Here is a 19,961-nt window from a genome sequence, read left to right as displayed (position 1 = left end):
GAAACCATGGTTTTAAGCCTTCTTCTGTCAGAGGGGGTTTGTACTAACATCTCCCACTTCCCGGCAAAGTGTCCTATGCACTGGACTATGGATTAGTTGGGCCTGAGGGCATTTTCCAGAACTCCAGCTGAACCTGGGCCACTAAAATAAGAGTTGTTTGAGGGCAGAACGACAGCATGTAAAATTAAGCCTAACACTCTAGTCCAGTGACACCTTCCTGGGAGAGGAGGGTACTCTTGGGTTCTGGCCCCTGCTCGCAATAGTATTTATGGATTTTACATTAAATAGTCCTCCTCCTCTTCCTTGCTGCTCTTTGTTAATTACACAGGCTACACGGAGTTGGAATAGATTGGGAGCTTAACCTCTCTGTCTCAATTCTCCATCTGTAAAATAATAGCACTGTTATACTTTGTGTGGGTGTTATAAGTATAAATGTGTTGGGTTGGGAGGCACTTGAACCATACAGTAATAAGGGACATCATCGTAGTTCATGGACAACAAGAGCAGCCAAAGGTAATCTGAAGTAACCCAGAATCTTTTCATTCCCAGGTTGGCAGGAGCTATGGTTATTGTGGCAGTGACATGCTCAACTTCTAGAGAAATAGCTATTTTTGTAGTAATCCACTGGCCAGGAGTACTCTGATTTGTGAAGTGGAGGTTCTTGGCCTTTCACATCTGTTTGGTTTCTGTAGCGATGCTCAAGGCAGCAGAAGCAAGGAGAATTTGAGAATCTATAGGAAAGAGGGCTGTGAGTGAGAACTCATTTGGCATATATACCCACATAAAAGGGGTGAAAGAGACCACCCATCCGCTGAGAAATTCTATGTAGTGTCATATGGAAGATCAGTCTTGCAAAATTTGATTAAAAAAACCATAAAACAGCTGCTTTCACCCCCCCTCTGCTGTGACTTCTCATTGGGCTTTTTACAGTGTGAATTGTGGTTTTCAAGCCTCTTGGAGCTCTCACTTTCCTAACTATGTCCCAAAGGTGAAACGATTCAGTTTGCTGAAATGTTCAGAAAACTTGAGAAAAGCTTTGAAAAGTTTCACTTTTTGTAGCTTTTTAAAATGAAATCTCAGTGGTGCCAGTGGAATCAAATGTGTTGGAGAAATGGGATTTTTGTCACAGACTTGGCAGGTGGACGTAGAGATTCAGGAGGATGTTCATCTCAGAATTTAAGTTTTTACTATTGTGGCATTGTCTTTTACAGTTGTGAGAATATTCAGCCCTTTATTGAAGACTTTCTACAGATCTTCACCTCAGTGCTTCAAGAGAGGAGGTGGGTCTAAAGGAAGAAGAGACTTTCTGTATGCTTCCATTCCTTGCACCAGAATTGCTCTGGCATCCCTATACAAGGCATTCCAGTGCACTGGGGAGTGGGAAATCTTTCAGTTCAATTGAAAAAAATTCTTGTGAGAGAGTCTTCGCCTGTATAACAAGCTTAACTGTGATGCTAAGGAGGTTGCTGGAAATGGTTAGGTCTTGAGTCTCATTGGCATCTCTGCCTCTAGGCTCTCAAAGTTGTACGAGCAGATTTAGTAAATTAAGTATGACAGCTCTCTTTCCAGGTTGTCTGCTTGTTGCTAATGGGGAAAGTCAACCACAAGGAGGTTAAGCAACACATCCAGAGACATGCAATGAATCGCTTGTAGAGCTGGAAATTGAATCCATATTTTCTGACTCCACCCTTTCTCTAGCTGTGTGCTTTAAGCACTAAACCATACTTGTTCTCTGGCAGAGTTAGAGGTTTAAATCATCATGCTGAATGTTATAAGTGGCTGCTGTGTTGAAGGGTATTGAGGGATGATGGGATGAAACAACAGGCATGGTGACACATGCTGGAGTTCATTACTGAGTAAGAGGAAATGTCTGCGTGGGACTGAGGTTCAGAACTCAGTGATAAGGAAGTTACAACTGTGCCGTAGGGCATAACAGCATGACATTCCAGCAGTTAATTCCCTCCCAAGATTGACTAATGAACTTGCTTTTGGATTTTCAGGTTTCTCCGTGACTATGACGAGTTATTTCCTGTTGTAGATGACGTGAGTCTGCTTCAGCAGGCATCTTCCACCTTATATCCTTTATTGTCAGCCAGTGGACACAGCACTGTATTTTAAAAAGTTAGCAGTAGTCTGCAGCTATCTTTAGTGTATTACTTGTGGTTAAGCTGCACCACTATTTTGGGATTGGTTAGAGGTGCACTAATACATTGGTCTGATATCGGATCAACACTGATGTAAAGAAAATTGTCTTTATTGGAAATTAGTCTAATATTGCTGATAATTTGGCTGATAAATGGCCCATGCATGCACAGCCACAGAGCAGCATATAGGTGGTGAGGAGCACATCCTGGCAGCTTGAAGAGCAGTGTCCAGATGGTAAATCTGTTCTGATGAAAGGGGAGGGGGGAAGGGAAGAGGCATGGGGGGTGCAGATGAAGGCCCCCGGCAGTGAGGGAGGGAGTGGGGCTGGGACGGGGGCTGGAGCAAGTGCTGCCCATCTGGGCAGGGGTGGGCTCAGGACACAGCTGTGGCTTATCCACCATTGCACACTGCTCATCCAGCAGCTTGTTTGGTGCTCGCCTGGCAGCTCCTGCTGCTGCTCCTGCCACTTGTCCAGGAGAGCATGGGGGTGAGGGCGTGTGCCCCTGGATCGGGGTGGGACCTGGGCTTTGCTGGGCTGCGCTTGGGATGGCCGGCAGCAGTGCTGGTAGTAGGGCTGTGGAGGGGCTACAGCCACCCCAAAATTTGTTATAGCACCCCATAGCCCCCACTCCCAGTCTTGCTACCACCTGTCCCAGGTGTAGCCCTGGCCCACCCCGTGCAGATCTGGAGGCACATACCTGCCCCCTCATGCCCTCCCAGATGAGTGGCAGGAGCAGAGGTGGGAGCTGCTGGATGAGCAGGTGAGTGCCGGACAAGCGGTTCCTGGATGAGTGGTGTGCAGCAGCAGAAGCCATTCCCCCCACCCCCACCCCAATGAGCCGTGGCTCTGTCCTGCACCTGCCCTGCCCCAGCTGGGCAGCGCTTGTCCCAGCCCCACTCCTGCCCTCACTGCCGGGGGCCTTGATCTGCCCCCCTATGTCCCTACCCTTCCACCGCAACAGACTTAACTCCAAGACAGCCAGGTGGGTAAGAAACTGCTTGCGGAATAGATCCCAGAGAGTTGTAGTGAACAGACCTGTGTCACCCTGGCGAGAAGCGGGCAGTGGCATCCCACAGGGGTCAGTGCTCAGTCCAGTACTTTTCAACATCTTTATTAACAGTTTGGATGTGGTGGTGAAGAGCTCACTGGCCAAGTTTACAGACCACAACAAGTTACGGGGGAGCATGGTCACACTTCAAGATAGGCTGCAGATACAGGTGGACCTAAAAAGTCTAGCAAGTTGGGTGGATTGGAATCTGATGGCTAAAAACTCCTGGAAGATTGATTCAAGCTCAACATTAGGAAAAGCTTCTTTACAGTCAGGGTGTCCAGACTGTGGAATAAGCTCTCTCCAGACATGATGTAATCACCTACCCTGGAAATCTTCAATAGGAGACTAGACAGTCACCTTGCTGAGGTCAACTGACCCCCAGTTATCTTTCCTGCTTGGTGCAGGGGGTCGGACCCAAATATCTTCCAAGGTCCCTTCTGGCCTTGCAATCTATGAATCTAAATCTATGACTTACAAGCTGGACACGGATGTATCAGAAATCAGATCAGTATCGGCTGATATGCCTCCTTAAAAATCAGCTATCAGTCTTGGCCTCAAAAATCTCCATCAGTGCACCCCTAGCATTAGTAGAAAAACTTTGGGTAAAAAGACCAACGTAGACAAAAACATAAGCAAACAGCATGTAACTAATTGGAAGTGGTATTCAAATTCGTCAGCTAGGAATAAAGAACAAAAAACCCCTTAACTTAGTCTTCCAGGGATGAGACCCGAACAGCTTATATCGTCCAAGCAGTGGAAAGTGCCTGGGAAGGTGTGAATAGGAGAAAAACCTGTGTTGCTAAAGACCCAGCACTACCATTGGCATCCAGTGGAGCCTCAGCAATGACAGAAGATGCTGCTAAGGACTCGGAGCTTGATGATGCATATAGATTGGAAGATGAAGTGAGTATGAAACTGCATGGATAGGACTGGGTTTTCTCAGTCTCTGGTTCACTCATTTCTCTATGGAATGGATTCATTTTCTTGACTCTGCTACTGAATCCCAGTTTGGAGTTCTGTTCTAGACAGCTGGATGAACCAAAAACTGAATAGCTGCCATATGTTTAATGCAATATGTGCTTGTTAAATAACTAGTGGGGTAAGAGACTAAGTCCTAATCCTGACCTTATGCTGGGTAAAACCCCCTTTAACTGCTTTTTCCATGGGTTTCCTATTGAAGAGCACCTGGGTGGGTTACATTGGGTGCTACACTACATCAGTTGCATTCCTTAGTATCTTCGCATCCTATCTTCTATCTGCTTTACAAACAGCTGTAATGTTTTCCGAGGGGCTGAGTTCTATTTGGGAAGCAATCCTTAGAAACATACCAGTTTTCTCATTCAGGAACAAACAAAAGTGGACTTGGCCACCTAGCTTTGTGGGCTATGACTGCATTGTATAAACAACTCTCCTGATCAGTTTGCAATATTAGCTTCCAGTTGCATTAAATTTTTATGGCCCTAATTACTCTCCTTCACTGTATATACCTACACACACCCAATCAATATCACAATTCCTTTTCAGTAATGCTGCCCATTATGTTTTACACCTGTAGTATGCTGGAGCAGCTGCAGCACCCATTCCCAAGGTCTCAGGGGTGGAGCTAGATTCTCTGATCTCTCAAGTGAAAGATCTGCTGCCTGATCTTGGGGAGGGCTTCATCTTGGCCTGCCTGGAAGGGTATGATTACAATGTAGAGCAGGTGATCAACAACATCCTGGAGGACAAGCTAGTGCCATCCCTGGACAAACTGGACCAAACAATGCCAAGGTGGGAGATGAGGTTTCATTGCTGCTCTGATGTCTCTATTTCTGTGACTTTTCTTTTAAATGAACATTCTCTGTGTAGATTAGAAATCCCTCTATAGAAGAGAAGCTGAAGGCTTGTGTTTCCCTGTGGCAGGGTGCTGCAAGGGGAGCTTCCCAGTGCCTTGTGTCATTGCAGAACCTGGAGACTTTTTCCATTCAGAATTCCAGTGCAGTAGTAACTTGTCATGAGAAATGATTGTCCATTGGACACTAAAACAAGACCCATTAAAATTGTGTATTGGATGGCATCATCTTAGCCTAGGATTGAGCAATACAGTGCCACCACTTTGTACATCCAGTGCAGACATCATTATCTGCAAGCTTTGAATTTGGTACGGAAGGCTGTGGTCCTGGATGACTAAATCCCACGTGTCCTACAGGAAGAAAAGTATCTTCAAAGGAATTCATTGAACTGAAATTCATCCTACAGGGTAGAGAAGTAAAATTGTCAAGTACTAGCACTGTCAAATATGCATTAGTTGAAGTTAACCCAAGGAAATTTGGAAACAGTTCAAATCCACATTTGTCACAATTTGTGGAGTTGTGAGTGGCTTTTGCTCCTTTCCATACATTGCACATGGGACTTCAGAATCATAGCAGGCAGTAAAATTAACTAAATTCTAGCTGCCTTTGCAGCTGTTGGATTATGCATGCACTATGGCAGCAGTGTAATTTCAGGTAAAAATGTGACTGGTATGCCCAGCTGTAATGCACAAAGGCATTGGCCGTGTTTGGGCTGTAATAGTGATATGACACACTTAAAAAATGAAATCCTTACCAGAAAAGTGAGCATATTAAAAATGCAGATGTTATATTCAGCGGTGTGTTGCTGTTTGGTATTTGAGTCGAATCTGCTGAATTTGCTGGCACAAACTCTTTGTGTTTGTGTGCGTTGGGGAGGGGAGCGGGGGCAGGAGGAAGAGTGTTCAACTCTTCTTCCCCACCTCCCCTTGTTTATCTTGCCCCTGCAGAGACAATACAGCTATCAAGACAGTGGGGCTGGATCCTGTTCTGCCTTGTACATCCTCAACAAGCTGTCAGCAAAGTGGCAAATGCAGAAATGTGATTATTGGTGTTTGTAGAGGCAAAGCACAGCTGAATATTCAGATTCTGGGCTGAGTTTACTGCACCAGCAAAAACAAATCTAAAAATAATCATAGTTAGACTTATAAATTGAACAGATGTAGCCAGGAGGCTTGAGACCAGTATTGATACATAACCATAGGGAACCAAATATCCTGAAACCAACAGTAACAAATTGTTGGGATTTCCTTTGGAGGGTAGTCATCAAACTTCAGTTTGGCTTTACTGAGTCATTTTGAGTACAAGTATTCCTCAGTATTGAATGTTTGCTGTTTATATTTTCTTTTGTGTGCTCTTAATTGAAAAGAATTTTTTCTTTTTGCTTTTGCTAAGTTTGTGCTCCCTCAAATACTGTTTAGTTTTAGCGCCTTGAACACATGGGTATGGCTGAGGGGTTAGCAGAATAACAGAGATCTGAGCAAGTGTGTACTTCTGCTGGAGAATATGGCCTGTCTTGCTTTTATCTTAGAGATTTCTGTTCTATCTTTTCCACAGGCAGATGAAGCCAGATCCAACCCCTTTGGTGACTTCTCGATGTAATGTCTTCCAGGATGATGAGTTTGATGTTTTCAGCAGAGATTCAATAGACCTGTCCCGGGTACAGAAAGGTAGGAGGTGAGTATATTCATTTTAATAAGCCCTTTTGGACAACTTCAAGTAACAAAATCTTATACAAGTTTGACAAAAAGAGGAGACTATTTTTTTTCTGATCACTTGTATGTAGGTGGTTATGACTGTTTGATTGTTTCAGTCTTCAAGCTCTCTTATTTGGGAAATAAAATGAAATGATTATGTAACTTTGGTTCTTAATGACCTTTCTTGATGATGTACTTCTGTTTGCCTTTTACGTTTGTTTTGTTTTGTCAGTATAAAGTTATAATTGTCACTGTTGCCAGCAGCCTAAGATTGAGTTAGACCTGAGACTATATAGCAGTCTGTTTCAAGTTCAAGGGAAATATTAATACCCATCTGGCTTGAAATCCAGTTCTGATAATGCAGAAGAATATTGGTCTAGTCTCTTCTCTGGTAGTTCCTGCCTTTGTTGCTGAGTGCTTGCAGTGAAATTGCATTGACTCTGTTTTTCACCTATTCTAGCATGCTGCTCTGTATCTTTTATATTTACTGAGCCTAAGCTGTTTGGCATTACCCTTTCATTCAGGCTGACACAGGTTTTATCCCTAACTGAGTGGTTTTCTATGTTTCATATGCTTTTCAAAAGCTTATTTTAAATCAACCAAGTGTGAGCACAGTTTTATTTTTCCATGCATTGTGTATAGATGAAAAATTGGTTTGCAAATTAAACCACTTGAACATGGCAGCATTAGCTAAGCTGGAAATTAAAGACTATAACAACATATTAAGGAAAATCACTTCTCTCCTAAAGTCCAATCAAGTTGTGTTTTGCAGCAGTGGGTTCTCAAATTATTGCTTCTTTTACTGTGAAGTTTACATTGACTTTGATTACTGAACTTGATTGTTGCTTGCCTTTCTGATCAGAAAAAACTGCTTTTGTACTATTGAGGAGAGGTAAGGATTTTTGTAGGCGATATCTTTTTGTTGGATCTCTCACGTTTTCCTGGATCATCATGGCTACAGCTTCACCCTAACACTACCACTTTGTACTATTAGACATTTAAGATACAGTCTGAGATGGTCTATCCCCACTTTTCTCTTTCAAAACTAGTACATTCTTTCCTGGTAAAAGCACTAACAGACATCCCATTCACAATAAGGTTCAGTCACAGATGTGCCCAGCAATGCCATCTCCCCAAGTTGTTATCTGGTTGTTGGATAGCTGACCCTGTCCCTTCTCAGATGACTGGCAGCACAGATTGTTGCTTCAGCTCCCTAAGAAAGATGTATTGTCATTTGGCCCCTTAAGTTACTCTCCTGTTGGTACTGCTGTCTGTTGGTCTGCTCTCCCTAAAGGTGTCTCTTCACTGTAAAACACACCTGTTTTGCACAGAGGCATCACTTTTAATGCTAAATCCCAGTGTAAACAAGACACTATGTAGTTTTTGCTTTGACGTAGCTGGTTGAGGTCAGCCCTCTGAGGTGTTGGGGTATGTTGTGGATTGCAGCTACCATGTATCTTGTGTCTGCTAGGATTTTACTTCGAGAGCTATCTTGATGTAAAGAACACCTTTTTTTGCAGCAGCAAAGGCATAGGTTCTGTCTCTTGTTCTTGCTTTTCAGGTAGGAAAATTAGACCTTGCCCAGACTTCTGGGCAACAGTGTTTTTTCCAGTCTGGTCTGAGGTCTAATACGGGTTGTAATGATAACCTATTCTTGCATTCCTTAAAACCAGAAAAGCACTGTTTTGGTGTTTGCCCATTTTGGGCAGGGACCAGCAGCCTAAAAGATGAGATGTAACAAATGGATTAAAAAAAACATTTTTCAGGGATGTTTGAAGTTAACTGCAGCTAATTTCAGTGTTGGAAACCAATGCAATGATTCATGGAGGAGGGGGAAAGCAGACACTGCCTGTGTCATCTTAGCTTATTTGGGAATTCCAAATGTGAATGAAGCCCAAGATCAGGCTTAAAATAATTTTCCCTTGTAGGAAAAATGCCATGGGAATCTGGCCATTTTGGATACACCTCTTTCTCAGGCAGGTTCCTCTACTAGAAATATGAAGAGAATTCAGCTATTCCAAGTGAAACTTCAGTTGTGAATTCCCTTTAAACTTTGGAGTGTTTTGGAGTATGCTCAGGAAAGGCTTTCCCTATTTGTCTAAACTCCATGCATGGTTTACAGCTTAAGTGTCACAAGACCTTGCTTCCTGCACAGGATTAGTAGGCACCGAGCCTATCTGACAATCAAGGTAGAAAGTGTTTCAGGTTAGGCACACATACAGTTGGGTGCCAGATTTGAGTATGTTGGCCAAACTTAGTTTCTTACCTATAAAATGAGTCCAGTGTTACTTGCTTGGCAGGTTTAACTGAGGGTTGTTCATATGGTGCTTTGAGGTGTTTAGATCAGAAATGCTACAGTTGCAGAAAGTGGTGGTATTCTAGGGGTCTTCCTGATACAGATGGATTTCTTGGTGTGGTGTTTTGTTCTGCTTTCTCTGCCCCCCCCCCCCAACTTCTATCCTTACTCTTCCATGCATATTGTAGTTCTCATTCTTCCATTTTACTTTCCTTGCTTCCATCTGCTTTCTCTCATCACAAACTTAAATTGTAAACCCTCTGACTACTGGGGAGGGACGTGTGAGCACTAGGGGTGCGTGACACAGGCAGTATTCGGATTCAACCCGAATCGGGGACAATGATTCAATTAATTGATTCAAATCACTGTCTCAGTTAGATTTGGCCAAATCTGAATCTGAAGATTCAATGCCAGTTTGGCCATAGACACAGCTTTAAATGTTTTTTCTGCATATCTCAAGGTACCAGGCATGGCTTATGAATGCTGCTATGGTGGGGCAGATAGAGCATCCCACAGGAGCTCGGGGGGGCCCCCCTGCATGCTTGGTGGCGAACCCAGAAGTGGACTGGAACTACTTCTGGTCCACTTCTGGGTCCGCCGTCAAGCAAGTGGGGGACCCCTCAGTACCCCCCCCAGCTTGGTGATTGGCCATGGGGGGACCCTGGGTGCCCCTCCAGACCCTGGAGGCACCAGTTGCTGGTGGGGGGGAGTCCCCCTGCTTGCTCCCTGGCAGACCCAGAAGTGGACCGGAAGTACTTCTGGTCCACTTCCGGGTCCACTGTCGAGCACGCTGGGTACCTGCCACGTTCCCATGGGATGCTCCATTTGCCCCAGCATCTCAGCATTCACAAGCCACCTGGTACCTAGAGGTATGTAGAAAAAAACATTTAAAGCTGTGTCTATGTCCGAATCTATGAATCTTTCCAAATCGATTTGGAGAGATTAAAGGGTCTCCTGATTCAGTTTGGATTTGGAGTTGGGCCGAATCTCTGCTGAATTGAATCAACAACCAAAGCTTCACACAGCCCTAGTGAGCACCCCATTCACTGTTGCCCTGATCTTTAGTTTGTGCTTCCTGGCACTACAGCCCAGATATTTAATCTCTGAACTAGCATGGCAGCATGGTGTTAGCTGTCACTGTGTACTTGGAGGTTCTGTCTTCTGTTGGGACCAAATCTGGGCTCTGATTATTGTTGTCATTAAAGATCCACAGTACTTGTTGTGGGAGCTGGGTTGTGGCCACATTCCAGCTTGAGTATAATTGTATTTGGTTGCCCTTAAAATCTTCCCTTTCATTTGAAATGGAAATGGTACAGTCCAATTCCTGGCCTAATCTGTTGGGCATTCTTGCTGACTGCTTTCAAAATGATCCCTTTTGCATCTCCATTGGTTAATTACCCCTCCCGAGGTACTCAATGATTCGGAAGTGTTTTTGAGACAAAGAGTTTTACTGCAGGATGAAATGTTTAGTCACTGGGGAGGAATGAGTTTCCATTTATTTAAAAAATCTAGCTATAAAGAATAATTCTGAAGTGCCTCTATTCTGTTTTTGTTTTGTGGGTTTTTTTTCTGTCCCTCCATCTCCATGCTGTGGGCTGCAGGAAGGACAAGGACACAACAGAGAGTTTGTTGAATGACAAGCGTCTAATTGCTGAGCAGAAGGAACGCTACAGCCAGTACAGTGTGATTGTAGAGGAGGTTCCTGAGCAGGCTGGAGAAGCCCAGTTCTCTAGGGATGACTACGAGGATGAATATGATGACACCTATGATGCGAACCAGGTTGGGGCTAATGATGCGGACTCGGATGATGAGTTGATCAGTAGGAGGTATGTACAATGGCTTCAGCCTGTAGGAAGTTGATAGTCCATGTTCCTAATATGTAAATGCTGGTACAGAGGAAATAGGAGAACATATCTGAGCACTTGGCCACATCCACAGGACTCCATTCTCTGTGCTGCTGGTCTTGTGCCAGGAAGAGAAGCTCCAAAGATTTCTTTCTTTCTCCCAGTACTCTTCCTACTTCTGACCTGAGAGGATGGACAGGCTGTGGGTCTCCTTTTTTCCCCCTTGACAAGAGCTTTTTGAAGTTCTGGGTACAGGAAGCTCTAGGACTCCTTTTCGCTCCCTGTTTCCTCCCTTTCTCTCTCTGGTTTCAGAACCAAATAAATACCTTGGCTTTGTTTACAAACCTCTCTAGCAGGCTGCGTGAATAGGGTTTAAGCTTTCACTCTGTACACAAACAGCACGATGACCTCATGCTTGTTTCTTCCTCCCTTCATCCCAGATCCAGAAAAACAGCTGGGAAAACAGGAAGGATAATCTTCCTTCTGGCCTTGCTTGCTTGGTGAATTTCCCTGTTTCTATGGCTCTTATGGGATCTAGTTATTTGAGCAGGGGACTGAAAGTGCTGGGCCTATTCCACTGACTAGGCAAGTGACCTCCATGCTTCTGCTTTGGGGTATGGACATGAAAACAGTTTACTGCAAAGGAAAAGGACCAGGGTTTTACCTCATGCCATTTACTCTGCAGTAAATGCCCATGTGCCTGTTCCAAACCCAGATGAAGAAAGTAAATTGTGATGGTACTCCTCTGTCCATATTTAGCTTCTGTTTATCACAGGGTAAGATCATACACACAGGCAGTTGCTGCAGAGCAGTTCATGTGCAATAAAGGCCTGCCCCACATGGTAAGTTGTATATTCGTAAGCCAGGGATCCTGGTTTTCTCTGTTTAAAAATTGCAAATTCTCGGACTAAAACCCCCCAAAATAGTTTTTCCATTATTTATAATGAAACGCCACTAGATATAGATCTGTATATCTATATCTTTTTATGTATCAGTTGAACACAATGTTTTATTGGTATATTTACAATTGCCCCACTCCCTCCCTCACCATGGGGGGCCTTGATTTGCTCGCCCACACCCGTTCCCTCCCCCCCTCCCCTTCCACCACAGCAGACTTACCAGCTGCACGCAGCTGTATAGGAAATCGGATTGGTATTGGCCAATATGCCTCCTTAAAAATTGGCTATCGGTGTCAGCCCCAAAAATCTCTATCGATTCACCCCTAGTTGGAAAAGCATAGCATTTTTATTATAAAATCATGACTGAGGGACATTTTCAGGAAAAAAAGAGTAAGATTTAGCAGGAAACCAAGCATACTTTATTTCTTCATCTCCTAGAAGCTGGAGGCTTAATATTTCTCTTGCAATTAACATAATCACTTTCCAACCGTAACAGTGCTTTCAGGAAGCTGGAGCTGTAACTTGTTATTAACACAGTGCTAATGCCAGTTTTTAAAAATGCAACTCTGCTTTTTTTTTTTTTTTATTCCTTTGAAGTCTTTCTGAAGTATTGTTGGGGATCAGAAATAAAAGGCTCCTGCAAACTTGCCCGTAACACACTGGAGGTTGATTTCCCACCCCTCCAAGGGTCTGAGATGCCCATGTACCTCTCAGTAAAAACATTATGAAGGGCAGGTGCATGTTGTTGCTTCTGAATACCAGGCCTGTGACTTCAATACAAATGGACACTTCTGGTTTTACATTTTGATTTCTTCTCTGATGGAATACCAGGCTTAAATCCTTGCACTAAAATAGAACTAAAATCAGTTTCTTTCTCCCGCAGGCCCTTTGCATTATTCTAGATGTGCAAATTGGCTATAGAGCTGATGGGTTTTCCCAATCAAGTATTTGTGTGTGGAAAAAATCCTCAACTAGTGCAAAGCTGACTTAAGTACAGCTGAGAATCCATGGGATGACCTCTGCCCAATTGCTGTGGGTTAGAATTCAGCTGTCTTGAGTATAAAGTCATTTTTGTTATAGTGGATACATAAAGATTGGCTCACCTGCATGAAACCAGACTCCCCAGTCTGTGTTGAAGTCTAGAGAGGGCTAACAGTCAAACTTCACCGCTTTCGTGATGATGCATTGTGGGAGTCTCTGGCTTGGCTTATGAAGGCAGGCATGGATTCTTGGTTCCTTGTGGTGTCTCTAAGTGCCTATCCTTCCCCTTGCAACTCCCCCACTTCATGAAATGTCATACCATCCCTCCCTTGGGGAGGTGCTGGGTGATAATTGTTATTGATTGTTCCCCCCCCATGTTTATGTACACCCCTTGAACTTCCCTGGGAAACATATTTTCCATATCTATCAAAACTGGACTCAGAAGGAACAAATGTGTTTCCAAAATCTTCCTGGAGTGGGGATGGATAGAGACCTCTCCATTGATCTCAGTAGAATTATGACAAAGCTGTATTTTGTCCATCATGTGCATGATCCTATCAAAAGTGCGGGGGTGAAGTAGTAAATATGAAAGGAAGAACATGGTGCTTAGCTGAAACTTTCCAATTTGGAAATATTTGGTAATTGCAGTCTCTGCAAGTGTTTGTGGAACATAGCAAATTCATCATTTGTTGTCACATCTTTCCCTACAAAGTTAGTAATTCATTCCACCCATGTTATTAAGTTATAGGTCCCTAAAAGCTTTGGTTATGCTCTTTAAATGCCTGTCACTTCTGCAGTTCAGAAATGTTTTTTAAATGGCCTTGGACAGGCCATAGCAAGGCTGTCCAACTTCTGAGTGGCTGCAGACCACGAACTTATGACGTGAGGGCTGCCTATTGTGTGGGATCCCCACGGTCCTGCCATGTGGGCAGTGAGAACCCCTCGCCCTCCTCCTGCCATTGACTATGCCATCTGGCAGCAGCAATATGACTTGCGTGCCACTGTGCAGCCAGTACAAGCCCATCTCCCCTCTGCCCTCCCACCATCATGTGGGCAGTGCAAGGTCCACACCCCTTCTACCACTGCATACTGTCCCACTCCAGAGGCTGCTGCAGTAGCAGGAGCAAGGGAAAAGTGGCAGCCAGGCAGGTGCCTGGGGACTGCACGTTAACCCCTTGTAGGCCAGATGTAGCCTCTGGATAGCTAGTTGAATGATGCTGGGCTATAGTAATAGCATTGCCCAAGTAAAATAGTTGTGGTTGAGGTCCCTTAGTTTTTCTTCTTTTGTGCCTCAAACTCCCAGGCCATTTACCACGCCTCAGGTCCTGAAACCGAAAGGACGAGAGGAAGACGAAGGGGAAGAGGACCTGGAAGAGGAGGAAGCTGAAAAAGAAACAGCAAAGGTGACTTGCTTGTTTTGCAGGTTGATGGAAATTGGAGCTATGAAAAGTTCCATTGTAAGTCCCATCTACTTTGCCTGTTATTGCTGGCAGGGGCTTTAGCATGGTAAGTTACCTATTTCAGAACCTGAATCTTCCAACTTCAGCATTGATAGGCATTGCTCTTCAGTGTGATAGGGTGCCCCTTTGGTCAGAAGCAGCAAACAGTTGGACAGTAAAAAGTCCCCTGAGTATAGCAGTCCACAGCTTGCCCCCTGTCTCTCCCAAACTTTTGCCTGCTCCATGTAGCCTCAGGCATCTGTCACTTGCCTACCTATCTGTCTCCCCACCACTGATACTCTTCTTCTCTCTGCCTTATCCTTCCTCCCACATCACAGACTGGCACCAGCCTGACCCCACAATAGTGGTGTCAGCTACATGCCACTATGAGGCTGAGCTGGAGCTGTGCTCTGTGCGCCAGGCTGGAAGGGGGAAGAGCCTGCTGGCACCGGAGCAGCATGCTCCGCCACCTTGTACTTGATTCCTCTGTTCAATGGGGGGAACGAAATCTTGTCTTGGAATTGAGTAAATACAGTATTATTAATGGTGAAATTGACTGATAAGCAGGGGTGGGCAAAGCCTGGCCTGTGGGCTGGATCTGGCCAGCAGTGGACTCCATTTCCCAGCAGCCCCTGCCTGCGCAGCTGGGGCCAGTTTCTATGAAGACCCCAGCCACAGCCATGCTGTGATAGCACAGCGCTGGTGTTTCTGTGGAGAGTGGCCCGAGCAGGACTGGCAGGTAGCAATGGTGCCAGCCTCTTCCTGGTAGGGGGGCTGGAGGGGGTTTGTTGTGGACAGGCTCAGGTGCTACCACCTGTGTGGGGCATGTGCTGGTGGCAGAGGGGCTACAGGGAATTTTGAGGTGGCTATAGCCCCCCCCCCCAAATCCCCTTCAACACTACCCCTGCTGACAGGGCGTGCGGCATGGCACAGAGCTGCTCCAGAGCTAAACTAGGATCTTGTGGCAGTGACAGCGTGGTCCAGAGCCAGGGCAGAGCTGCAATCTGTAGCCTGTGTGCCCCAGTCTGGCCAGTGGCTGGATCTGCCATTTTGCCCACCCGTGATGGTAAGGGAGGAACAGAATCTCAGTAACAAACTTGCAGTCTAGATCAGGGATAGGAAACCCCTACTATGTGTGCCGATTAGTGGCACGTGGAGACATATATTTTCCTTGGCACGCCAGGATGTGTGCGAAGATATTGTTTAAAAATATATATTTTAAAGTTGCTGCTCTGGGGTCTCTGGAGCAGCCACAAGTCCTAGCACCACACCAGGCACCGTGGACAAAGTCAGGAGAGCACAGGCAGGGATGCTGTCTGCATTCTGCTGACCTCACCCCCTGGCCTGGCCCCTGGAGGGGGAGCTGCAGGTGGGTAAGGCTGTGGCGTGAGTAGGCACTGTGGAGGGCCACAGTGCTGGAGGTTCGTGGCTGGCTTGGTACCCAGCGCTGCCTGCAGTGGCTGCTTCTGAGGCCTGGGGGCCTCCTGCAGCTGGGCCCCACAGCCAGGCCCATGCACCAGGAGTGGCTCTGCCCTGGTTGCACTGTCCAGCATGCAGGGAGGCTGAGCCTGGGGTCCCGTGAGCCTGGTGTTCTGCCCTGACCAGGTGGCATCCCCAAGCAGGCAGGGTGGCTGCAGCCCATCCCCACAGAGCTGTGCAGGCTGGGCCAGGCCCCACCTCAGGTGCTGCTGGGTGCCCCCGGCCACCTGCCCACTGTGGCCCAAGTCTGTGGAACCCTGAGGCAGCCCATGCCTCCCACACAGCCCTCACTCTCCTCCACCTGCTGCCTTCCCAAGGGCCCGGCTAGGTTGGCCTATCTATGGAGCTTCCCCCTGCACCCAGGATTCACCACACCATCCAGACTCTGCCCCAAGTGCCCAACCCCAGCGCTAAGTACCCTGGTGCTGCCCCCACCCAGGTGGGACAGGGCATCTGTCTGCCCAAGCCCCAATTAGGTCTTTCCTCCCAGCCCTGGGCCCAGGCTCCCTCTGCTCTGGGGCTGTCGGGGAGGCATGATCACCCTGGCCTTGGCAACTGCTGCTGGGGTGTCACTGCTTTCCTCCACCGGACACTGCCCTGGACTAGTGGGTCCAAGCTGCAGCTGGTAGTGGTGGGACATGTGGGCAGTGAGGGACACACTTCTTTCTCTTTCTTTTTTCTTTATCTCCCCTCTTTCTCTTTCCTCTCTCCTTTTTTTTCTCTTTCTTTTTCTCTTCTTCTTGTTTTTCTCTCCCTTTTTCTTTTCTCCCTTTCTCTCTCTCTCGCCCTTTTTCTCTCTTCCCCCATCCCTCTTTCTCCCTCTCTCCCTCTTTCATCACAACCTGCTTAACAAAATGAGAATTCACAAGAACAATGGTAGTATATAAAGTTTTATTTATTGACACCAGGTTTAGAATTTTTAGAAAACCTGGTATTTACTGTAAAAAAAAAACAAAAAAAAAACAACAAACAAACAAAAAACAACAACAACAACAAAAAACATTATGATTAACTATATTAATATATGCAGTGTTTCCTGCCATGTACCTCCTACCCCAGTTTTGGGTTTTTTTTGGCTTGCTGGCACTGGCACCTTACAAGGTGGACATTGCGTTTTTTTTCAGCACTAGCCAAAAATGTTGCCTACCCACGGTCTAGATGTTCTGCCAGCATTTCAGTTAGAGTAGCTTGTATCATCTTGCATCAAGGGCTTCCCTAGCACTAATCTGCTGAATCGTCTAGTCATAACTGGTAACCTCAGCTGTAGGTTGGGGGTAGGGAAGGACTCAACCATACCACAAAAAGCCAAGTTTCTGTATCTCCTCAGATATTGCTAATGAGTATGTAATACTACAGTAACTTCTATTCTGCAGCAGGACCATTTTGTCCAGGACCCAGCTGTGCTGAGGGAGAGAGCAGAAGCCCGACGGATGATTTACCTTGCCAGGAAAGGGTAAGACAGAATCCCTTATTTGGAATGAAGTATGGGCTCTACTGAAGTCAGTACCATAATGTTCATTGACTTCAGTGGACCAAGATTTCACTTTTGACTAATACCGTGACAGCTGATCGTGAGATCCCTGTCTCCTCAAGGCTACTGCCATAATGGAATGAAGCATCTTGACTTGATGCAGGTCTTAAGTTGGCTTGAATCAACCCAAAATGCTTCCCACCACTCTTAAGTTAACAAATGCATCTTTTGAAACTGACACTGTCTCAGTCTTCTTACTCAGCTTAACCTCAGTACATCTACTGTTTGTGTGCCAATGGTATGGGACCCCTGACCAACCTATTCACTTGCCATAGCGGTGCTACTGTTGCAGCTGTGTGAATAGGAGAACAAGACCCTGCATATGATTAATAGGTTCTTGGGAGAGCAGGAGCTCCCTGCATCCTGAATAACCTCCACAGGTGAAGACAAGACAGCATTGTATTTGGCTTTCTGTCACCTTACTAAACATAAGAAGATTGTATTTGCGTGTAGTTAATAGATAATTTTCCTGTATTATAGAAGGGCTGTACAGCCCAGTTTTCAGTTAGCCACAGTAAGACTTAATGGCTGGCCAGCTGAACTCTCCTCCCACTCTCTCCTTTGTACTAAAAGGAAATCTAGTTTTGTGATCTGATGTAGGACCAATGATAACTTCCCTCTTTTTATTAACACATGCTTCAGGCACAAGCATGATGGCTCAGCAGCTGTTGTTGGGAATGTAAAGGGACATGGACAGAACCGGGAAACCGTACAGGAAAGGAGGAAGAAAGAAGCCAGCAAAGGGACACGAGCTAACCATAACAGACGTGCAATGGCTGACAGGAAACGGAACAAAGGCATGATCCCTTCCTAAAGGACTCTTGCTTAAGATAGTAAATTATATCTATCTAGGCCTTCATTTCTGAGGCTGTCACCCTCTATGCCCTTACTGTGAAGGTCTGGAAGTTACAGTGCAATACTCAAACTTCAGTATAATGGGGATCACTAATCTCCTGGGAGGTCTTTCCAGTTATGAATGCTAGGAATTGCTCAGCAGCCAGGTTTAGGCTGGCTGTTGCACTTCTTGAAAAAAAGACAGCAGGAACTCCTGAATGTACCAGATAGGCTGTAACAGCCATTTAAAAAAACTATTTATAATCATTTAGGCTTTTTCCATCCCATCTGTATAATTGCCATGGTGCTCCCATCAGCACAACTAGAAACACTTAAGGTGACTGACAGCATATAGTGTACCTGTGTTATCAGCTATAGCTTGCTCCTCCACTGATGTCATGCTTTATCCTGCAGCAAACTTAATAGGTGTTGTGGTTTTTTGTTTTTTTTTGGGGGGGGGGGTGTTGTTTTGTGGTTTTTTGCTTGATTGTTGTAACAACTCGGGCAATTCCAGTTTTTGACATACCTATAGGAATGCAGGTGTACAAGTGTACCACAGTGTCATCTCCCTTAAAAGAGGAGTATTTTTATAAAGAACGGCATTGCAAATAAAGGACTGATTTTTTTTTTTTTCAGTTGGTATTTTATGTTGTATGTCCATGAATCCTATGAGCAGTGAACTAGTATCTGTCTGCAATGAGACCTCACTTGATTAAATCATCTCAGAACTGCTTTTAAATTTGGTATCAAGGCATCTTAAGCAAGATGACTGCAATATGCAAATTAGATAAAGATATGCAGGAATTTGCCTCTACTGTCATAGGCCCTAGTTAGCTGTTTTCCACAACAATACTTGTCATGATTTGTTAAGCAGAGCAGTTTAAGTCAGAAGGAAAGCTACCACGGGCCTTCCTAATGAATTGTGCCCTGCCCAGCCTTTCCACCTGCAAGGGTGGGAGCAGAGCTATCCCTTGGGAGGGAGGGGGGCGAATCAGGGCGCCCACCCCAGACCCCACACTGGGGAGCCCCGTGGATACCACTACTGGCACATGCTGTGGGCGCCACCACTCTGTGTGACTGCTGCACACTGCCAGCTCCACGCTCTGGCCACTCGCCATCCCACAGGCCCTGCACACTGCTAGGGTTGGCTCTGGATAGGAGCAAGGTGCTTACACCCACCCCCAGATATCCTGAGTGCCTCGCTCCCACCCTCATGGGCAGACGGGCCAGCCCCTTTAGCACAGGGCAGGGCTGCTGCTGGAGGCTTCCGTGGCATCCTGCTCCATCTGGGCAGTAGGTAGGGAAGGGGAGAGGGGCTGCAGCTGGGCAGGAGCACAGAGCATAGGGCTGAGGCTGGCTGCAGCGTGGAGCCCATGCCCCTGGGCGGCAGCAGCACGGAGCTCAGGTGGGCAGGGGGAGGGGTATGGGGACCCCTTCCACACTCTTTTTTTCCCCCCCCCATGGCATGCAGCCCTGGCAGGCAGTGGGGGAGGGGCGCTGTGCTCAGTCCTGCTGCCTGGCTCTGGCCAGTGCTGCAAGGAACACAGCCCCCACAGGGCCATTTGTTTCTGTGGCGCTCCCTGCACTTAGGCACAGGAGGGAAGCCCCAGGTACTGGAGTGGGCTAGGGTGGAGAAAGCAGCTGGCTCAGCTCAGCGGGGACTGCGCTCTTTGCTGCAATGTGCAGCACTGGCCAGACATAGGGGGAGTGTGGGGGGGATCCTCATACCCCACAAACCACACACACAGACACATACACCCCCCAGCAATGTGTATTGTCTGCAGGAGAGGACAGTGTTCCAGAGCCACAGACCTACTCCCCACAAACACTGCACAAGCCCCCAGTGTACCCTATACCCCCCCCACAGCTACACTCCCCCACCCATACCCCCTGCAATATAAAAGACTAAGAACTTATTTTGAGTTATGCAATCAC

General features: G+C 46.2%; 1 protein-coding gene across 3 annotated transcripts in view; it reads left to right on the top strand.

The window, feature by feature from the left end:
• ASCC2 (activating signal cointegrator 1 complex subunit 2) overlaps nucleotides 1–18,656 on the top strand; it is a 41,679-nt gene extending 23,023 nt beyond the window's left edge. For 2 of the 3 annotated variants that reach the window (XM_019506729.1, XM_019506730.1), the window contains exons 11-19: nucleotides 1,212–1,280; nucleotides 2,001–2,076; nucleotides 3,918–4,100; nucleotides 4,753–4,967; nucleotides 6,584–6,703; nucleotides 10,621–10,845; nucleotides 14,047–14,146; nucleotides 17,035–17,114; nucleotides 17,835–18,656. In XM_019506729.1, coding sequence (XP_019362274.1) covers nucleotides 1,212–1,280; nucleotides 2,001–2,076; nucleotides 3,918–4,100; nucleotides 4,753–4,967; nucleotides 6,584–6,703; nucleotides 10,621–10,845; nucleotides 14,047–14,146; nucleotides 17,035–17,114; nucleotides 17,835–18,006 — 1,240 coding nt within the window. In that variant the 3' untranslated portion in view covers nucleotides 18,007–18,656. The remainder of the gene's footprint in view (nucleotides 1–1,211; nucleotides 1,281–2,000; nucleotides 2,077–3,917; nucleotides 4,101–4,752; nucleotides 4,968–6,583; nucleotides 6,704–10,620; nucleotides 10,846–14,046; nucleotides 14,147–17,034; nucleotides 17,115–17,834) is intronic. The other variant, XM_019506731.1, reaches the window with a different exon arrangement.
• Nucleotides 18,657–19,961: the final 1,305 nt, after the last annotated feature.

This window comes from Gavialis gangeticus, unplaced genomic scaffold (assembly GCF_001723915.1).
Source record: "Gavialis gangeticus isolate Ggan-Ray unplaced genomic scaffold, GavGan_comp1, whole genome shotgun sequence".
Classification (NCBI taxonomy): domain Eukaryota; kingdom Metazoa; phylum Chordata; order Crocodylia; family Gavialidae; genus Gavialis; species Gavialis gangeticus.
This window is presented reverse-complemented; position numbering and strand designations above follow the sequence as displayed.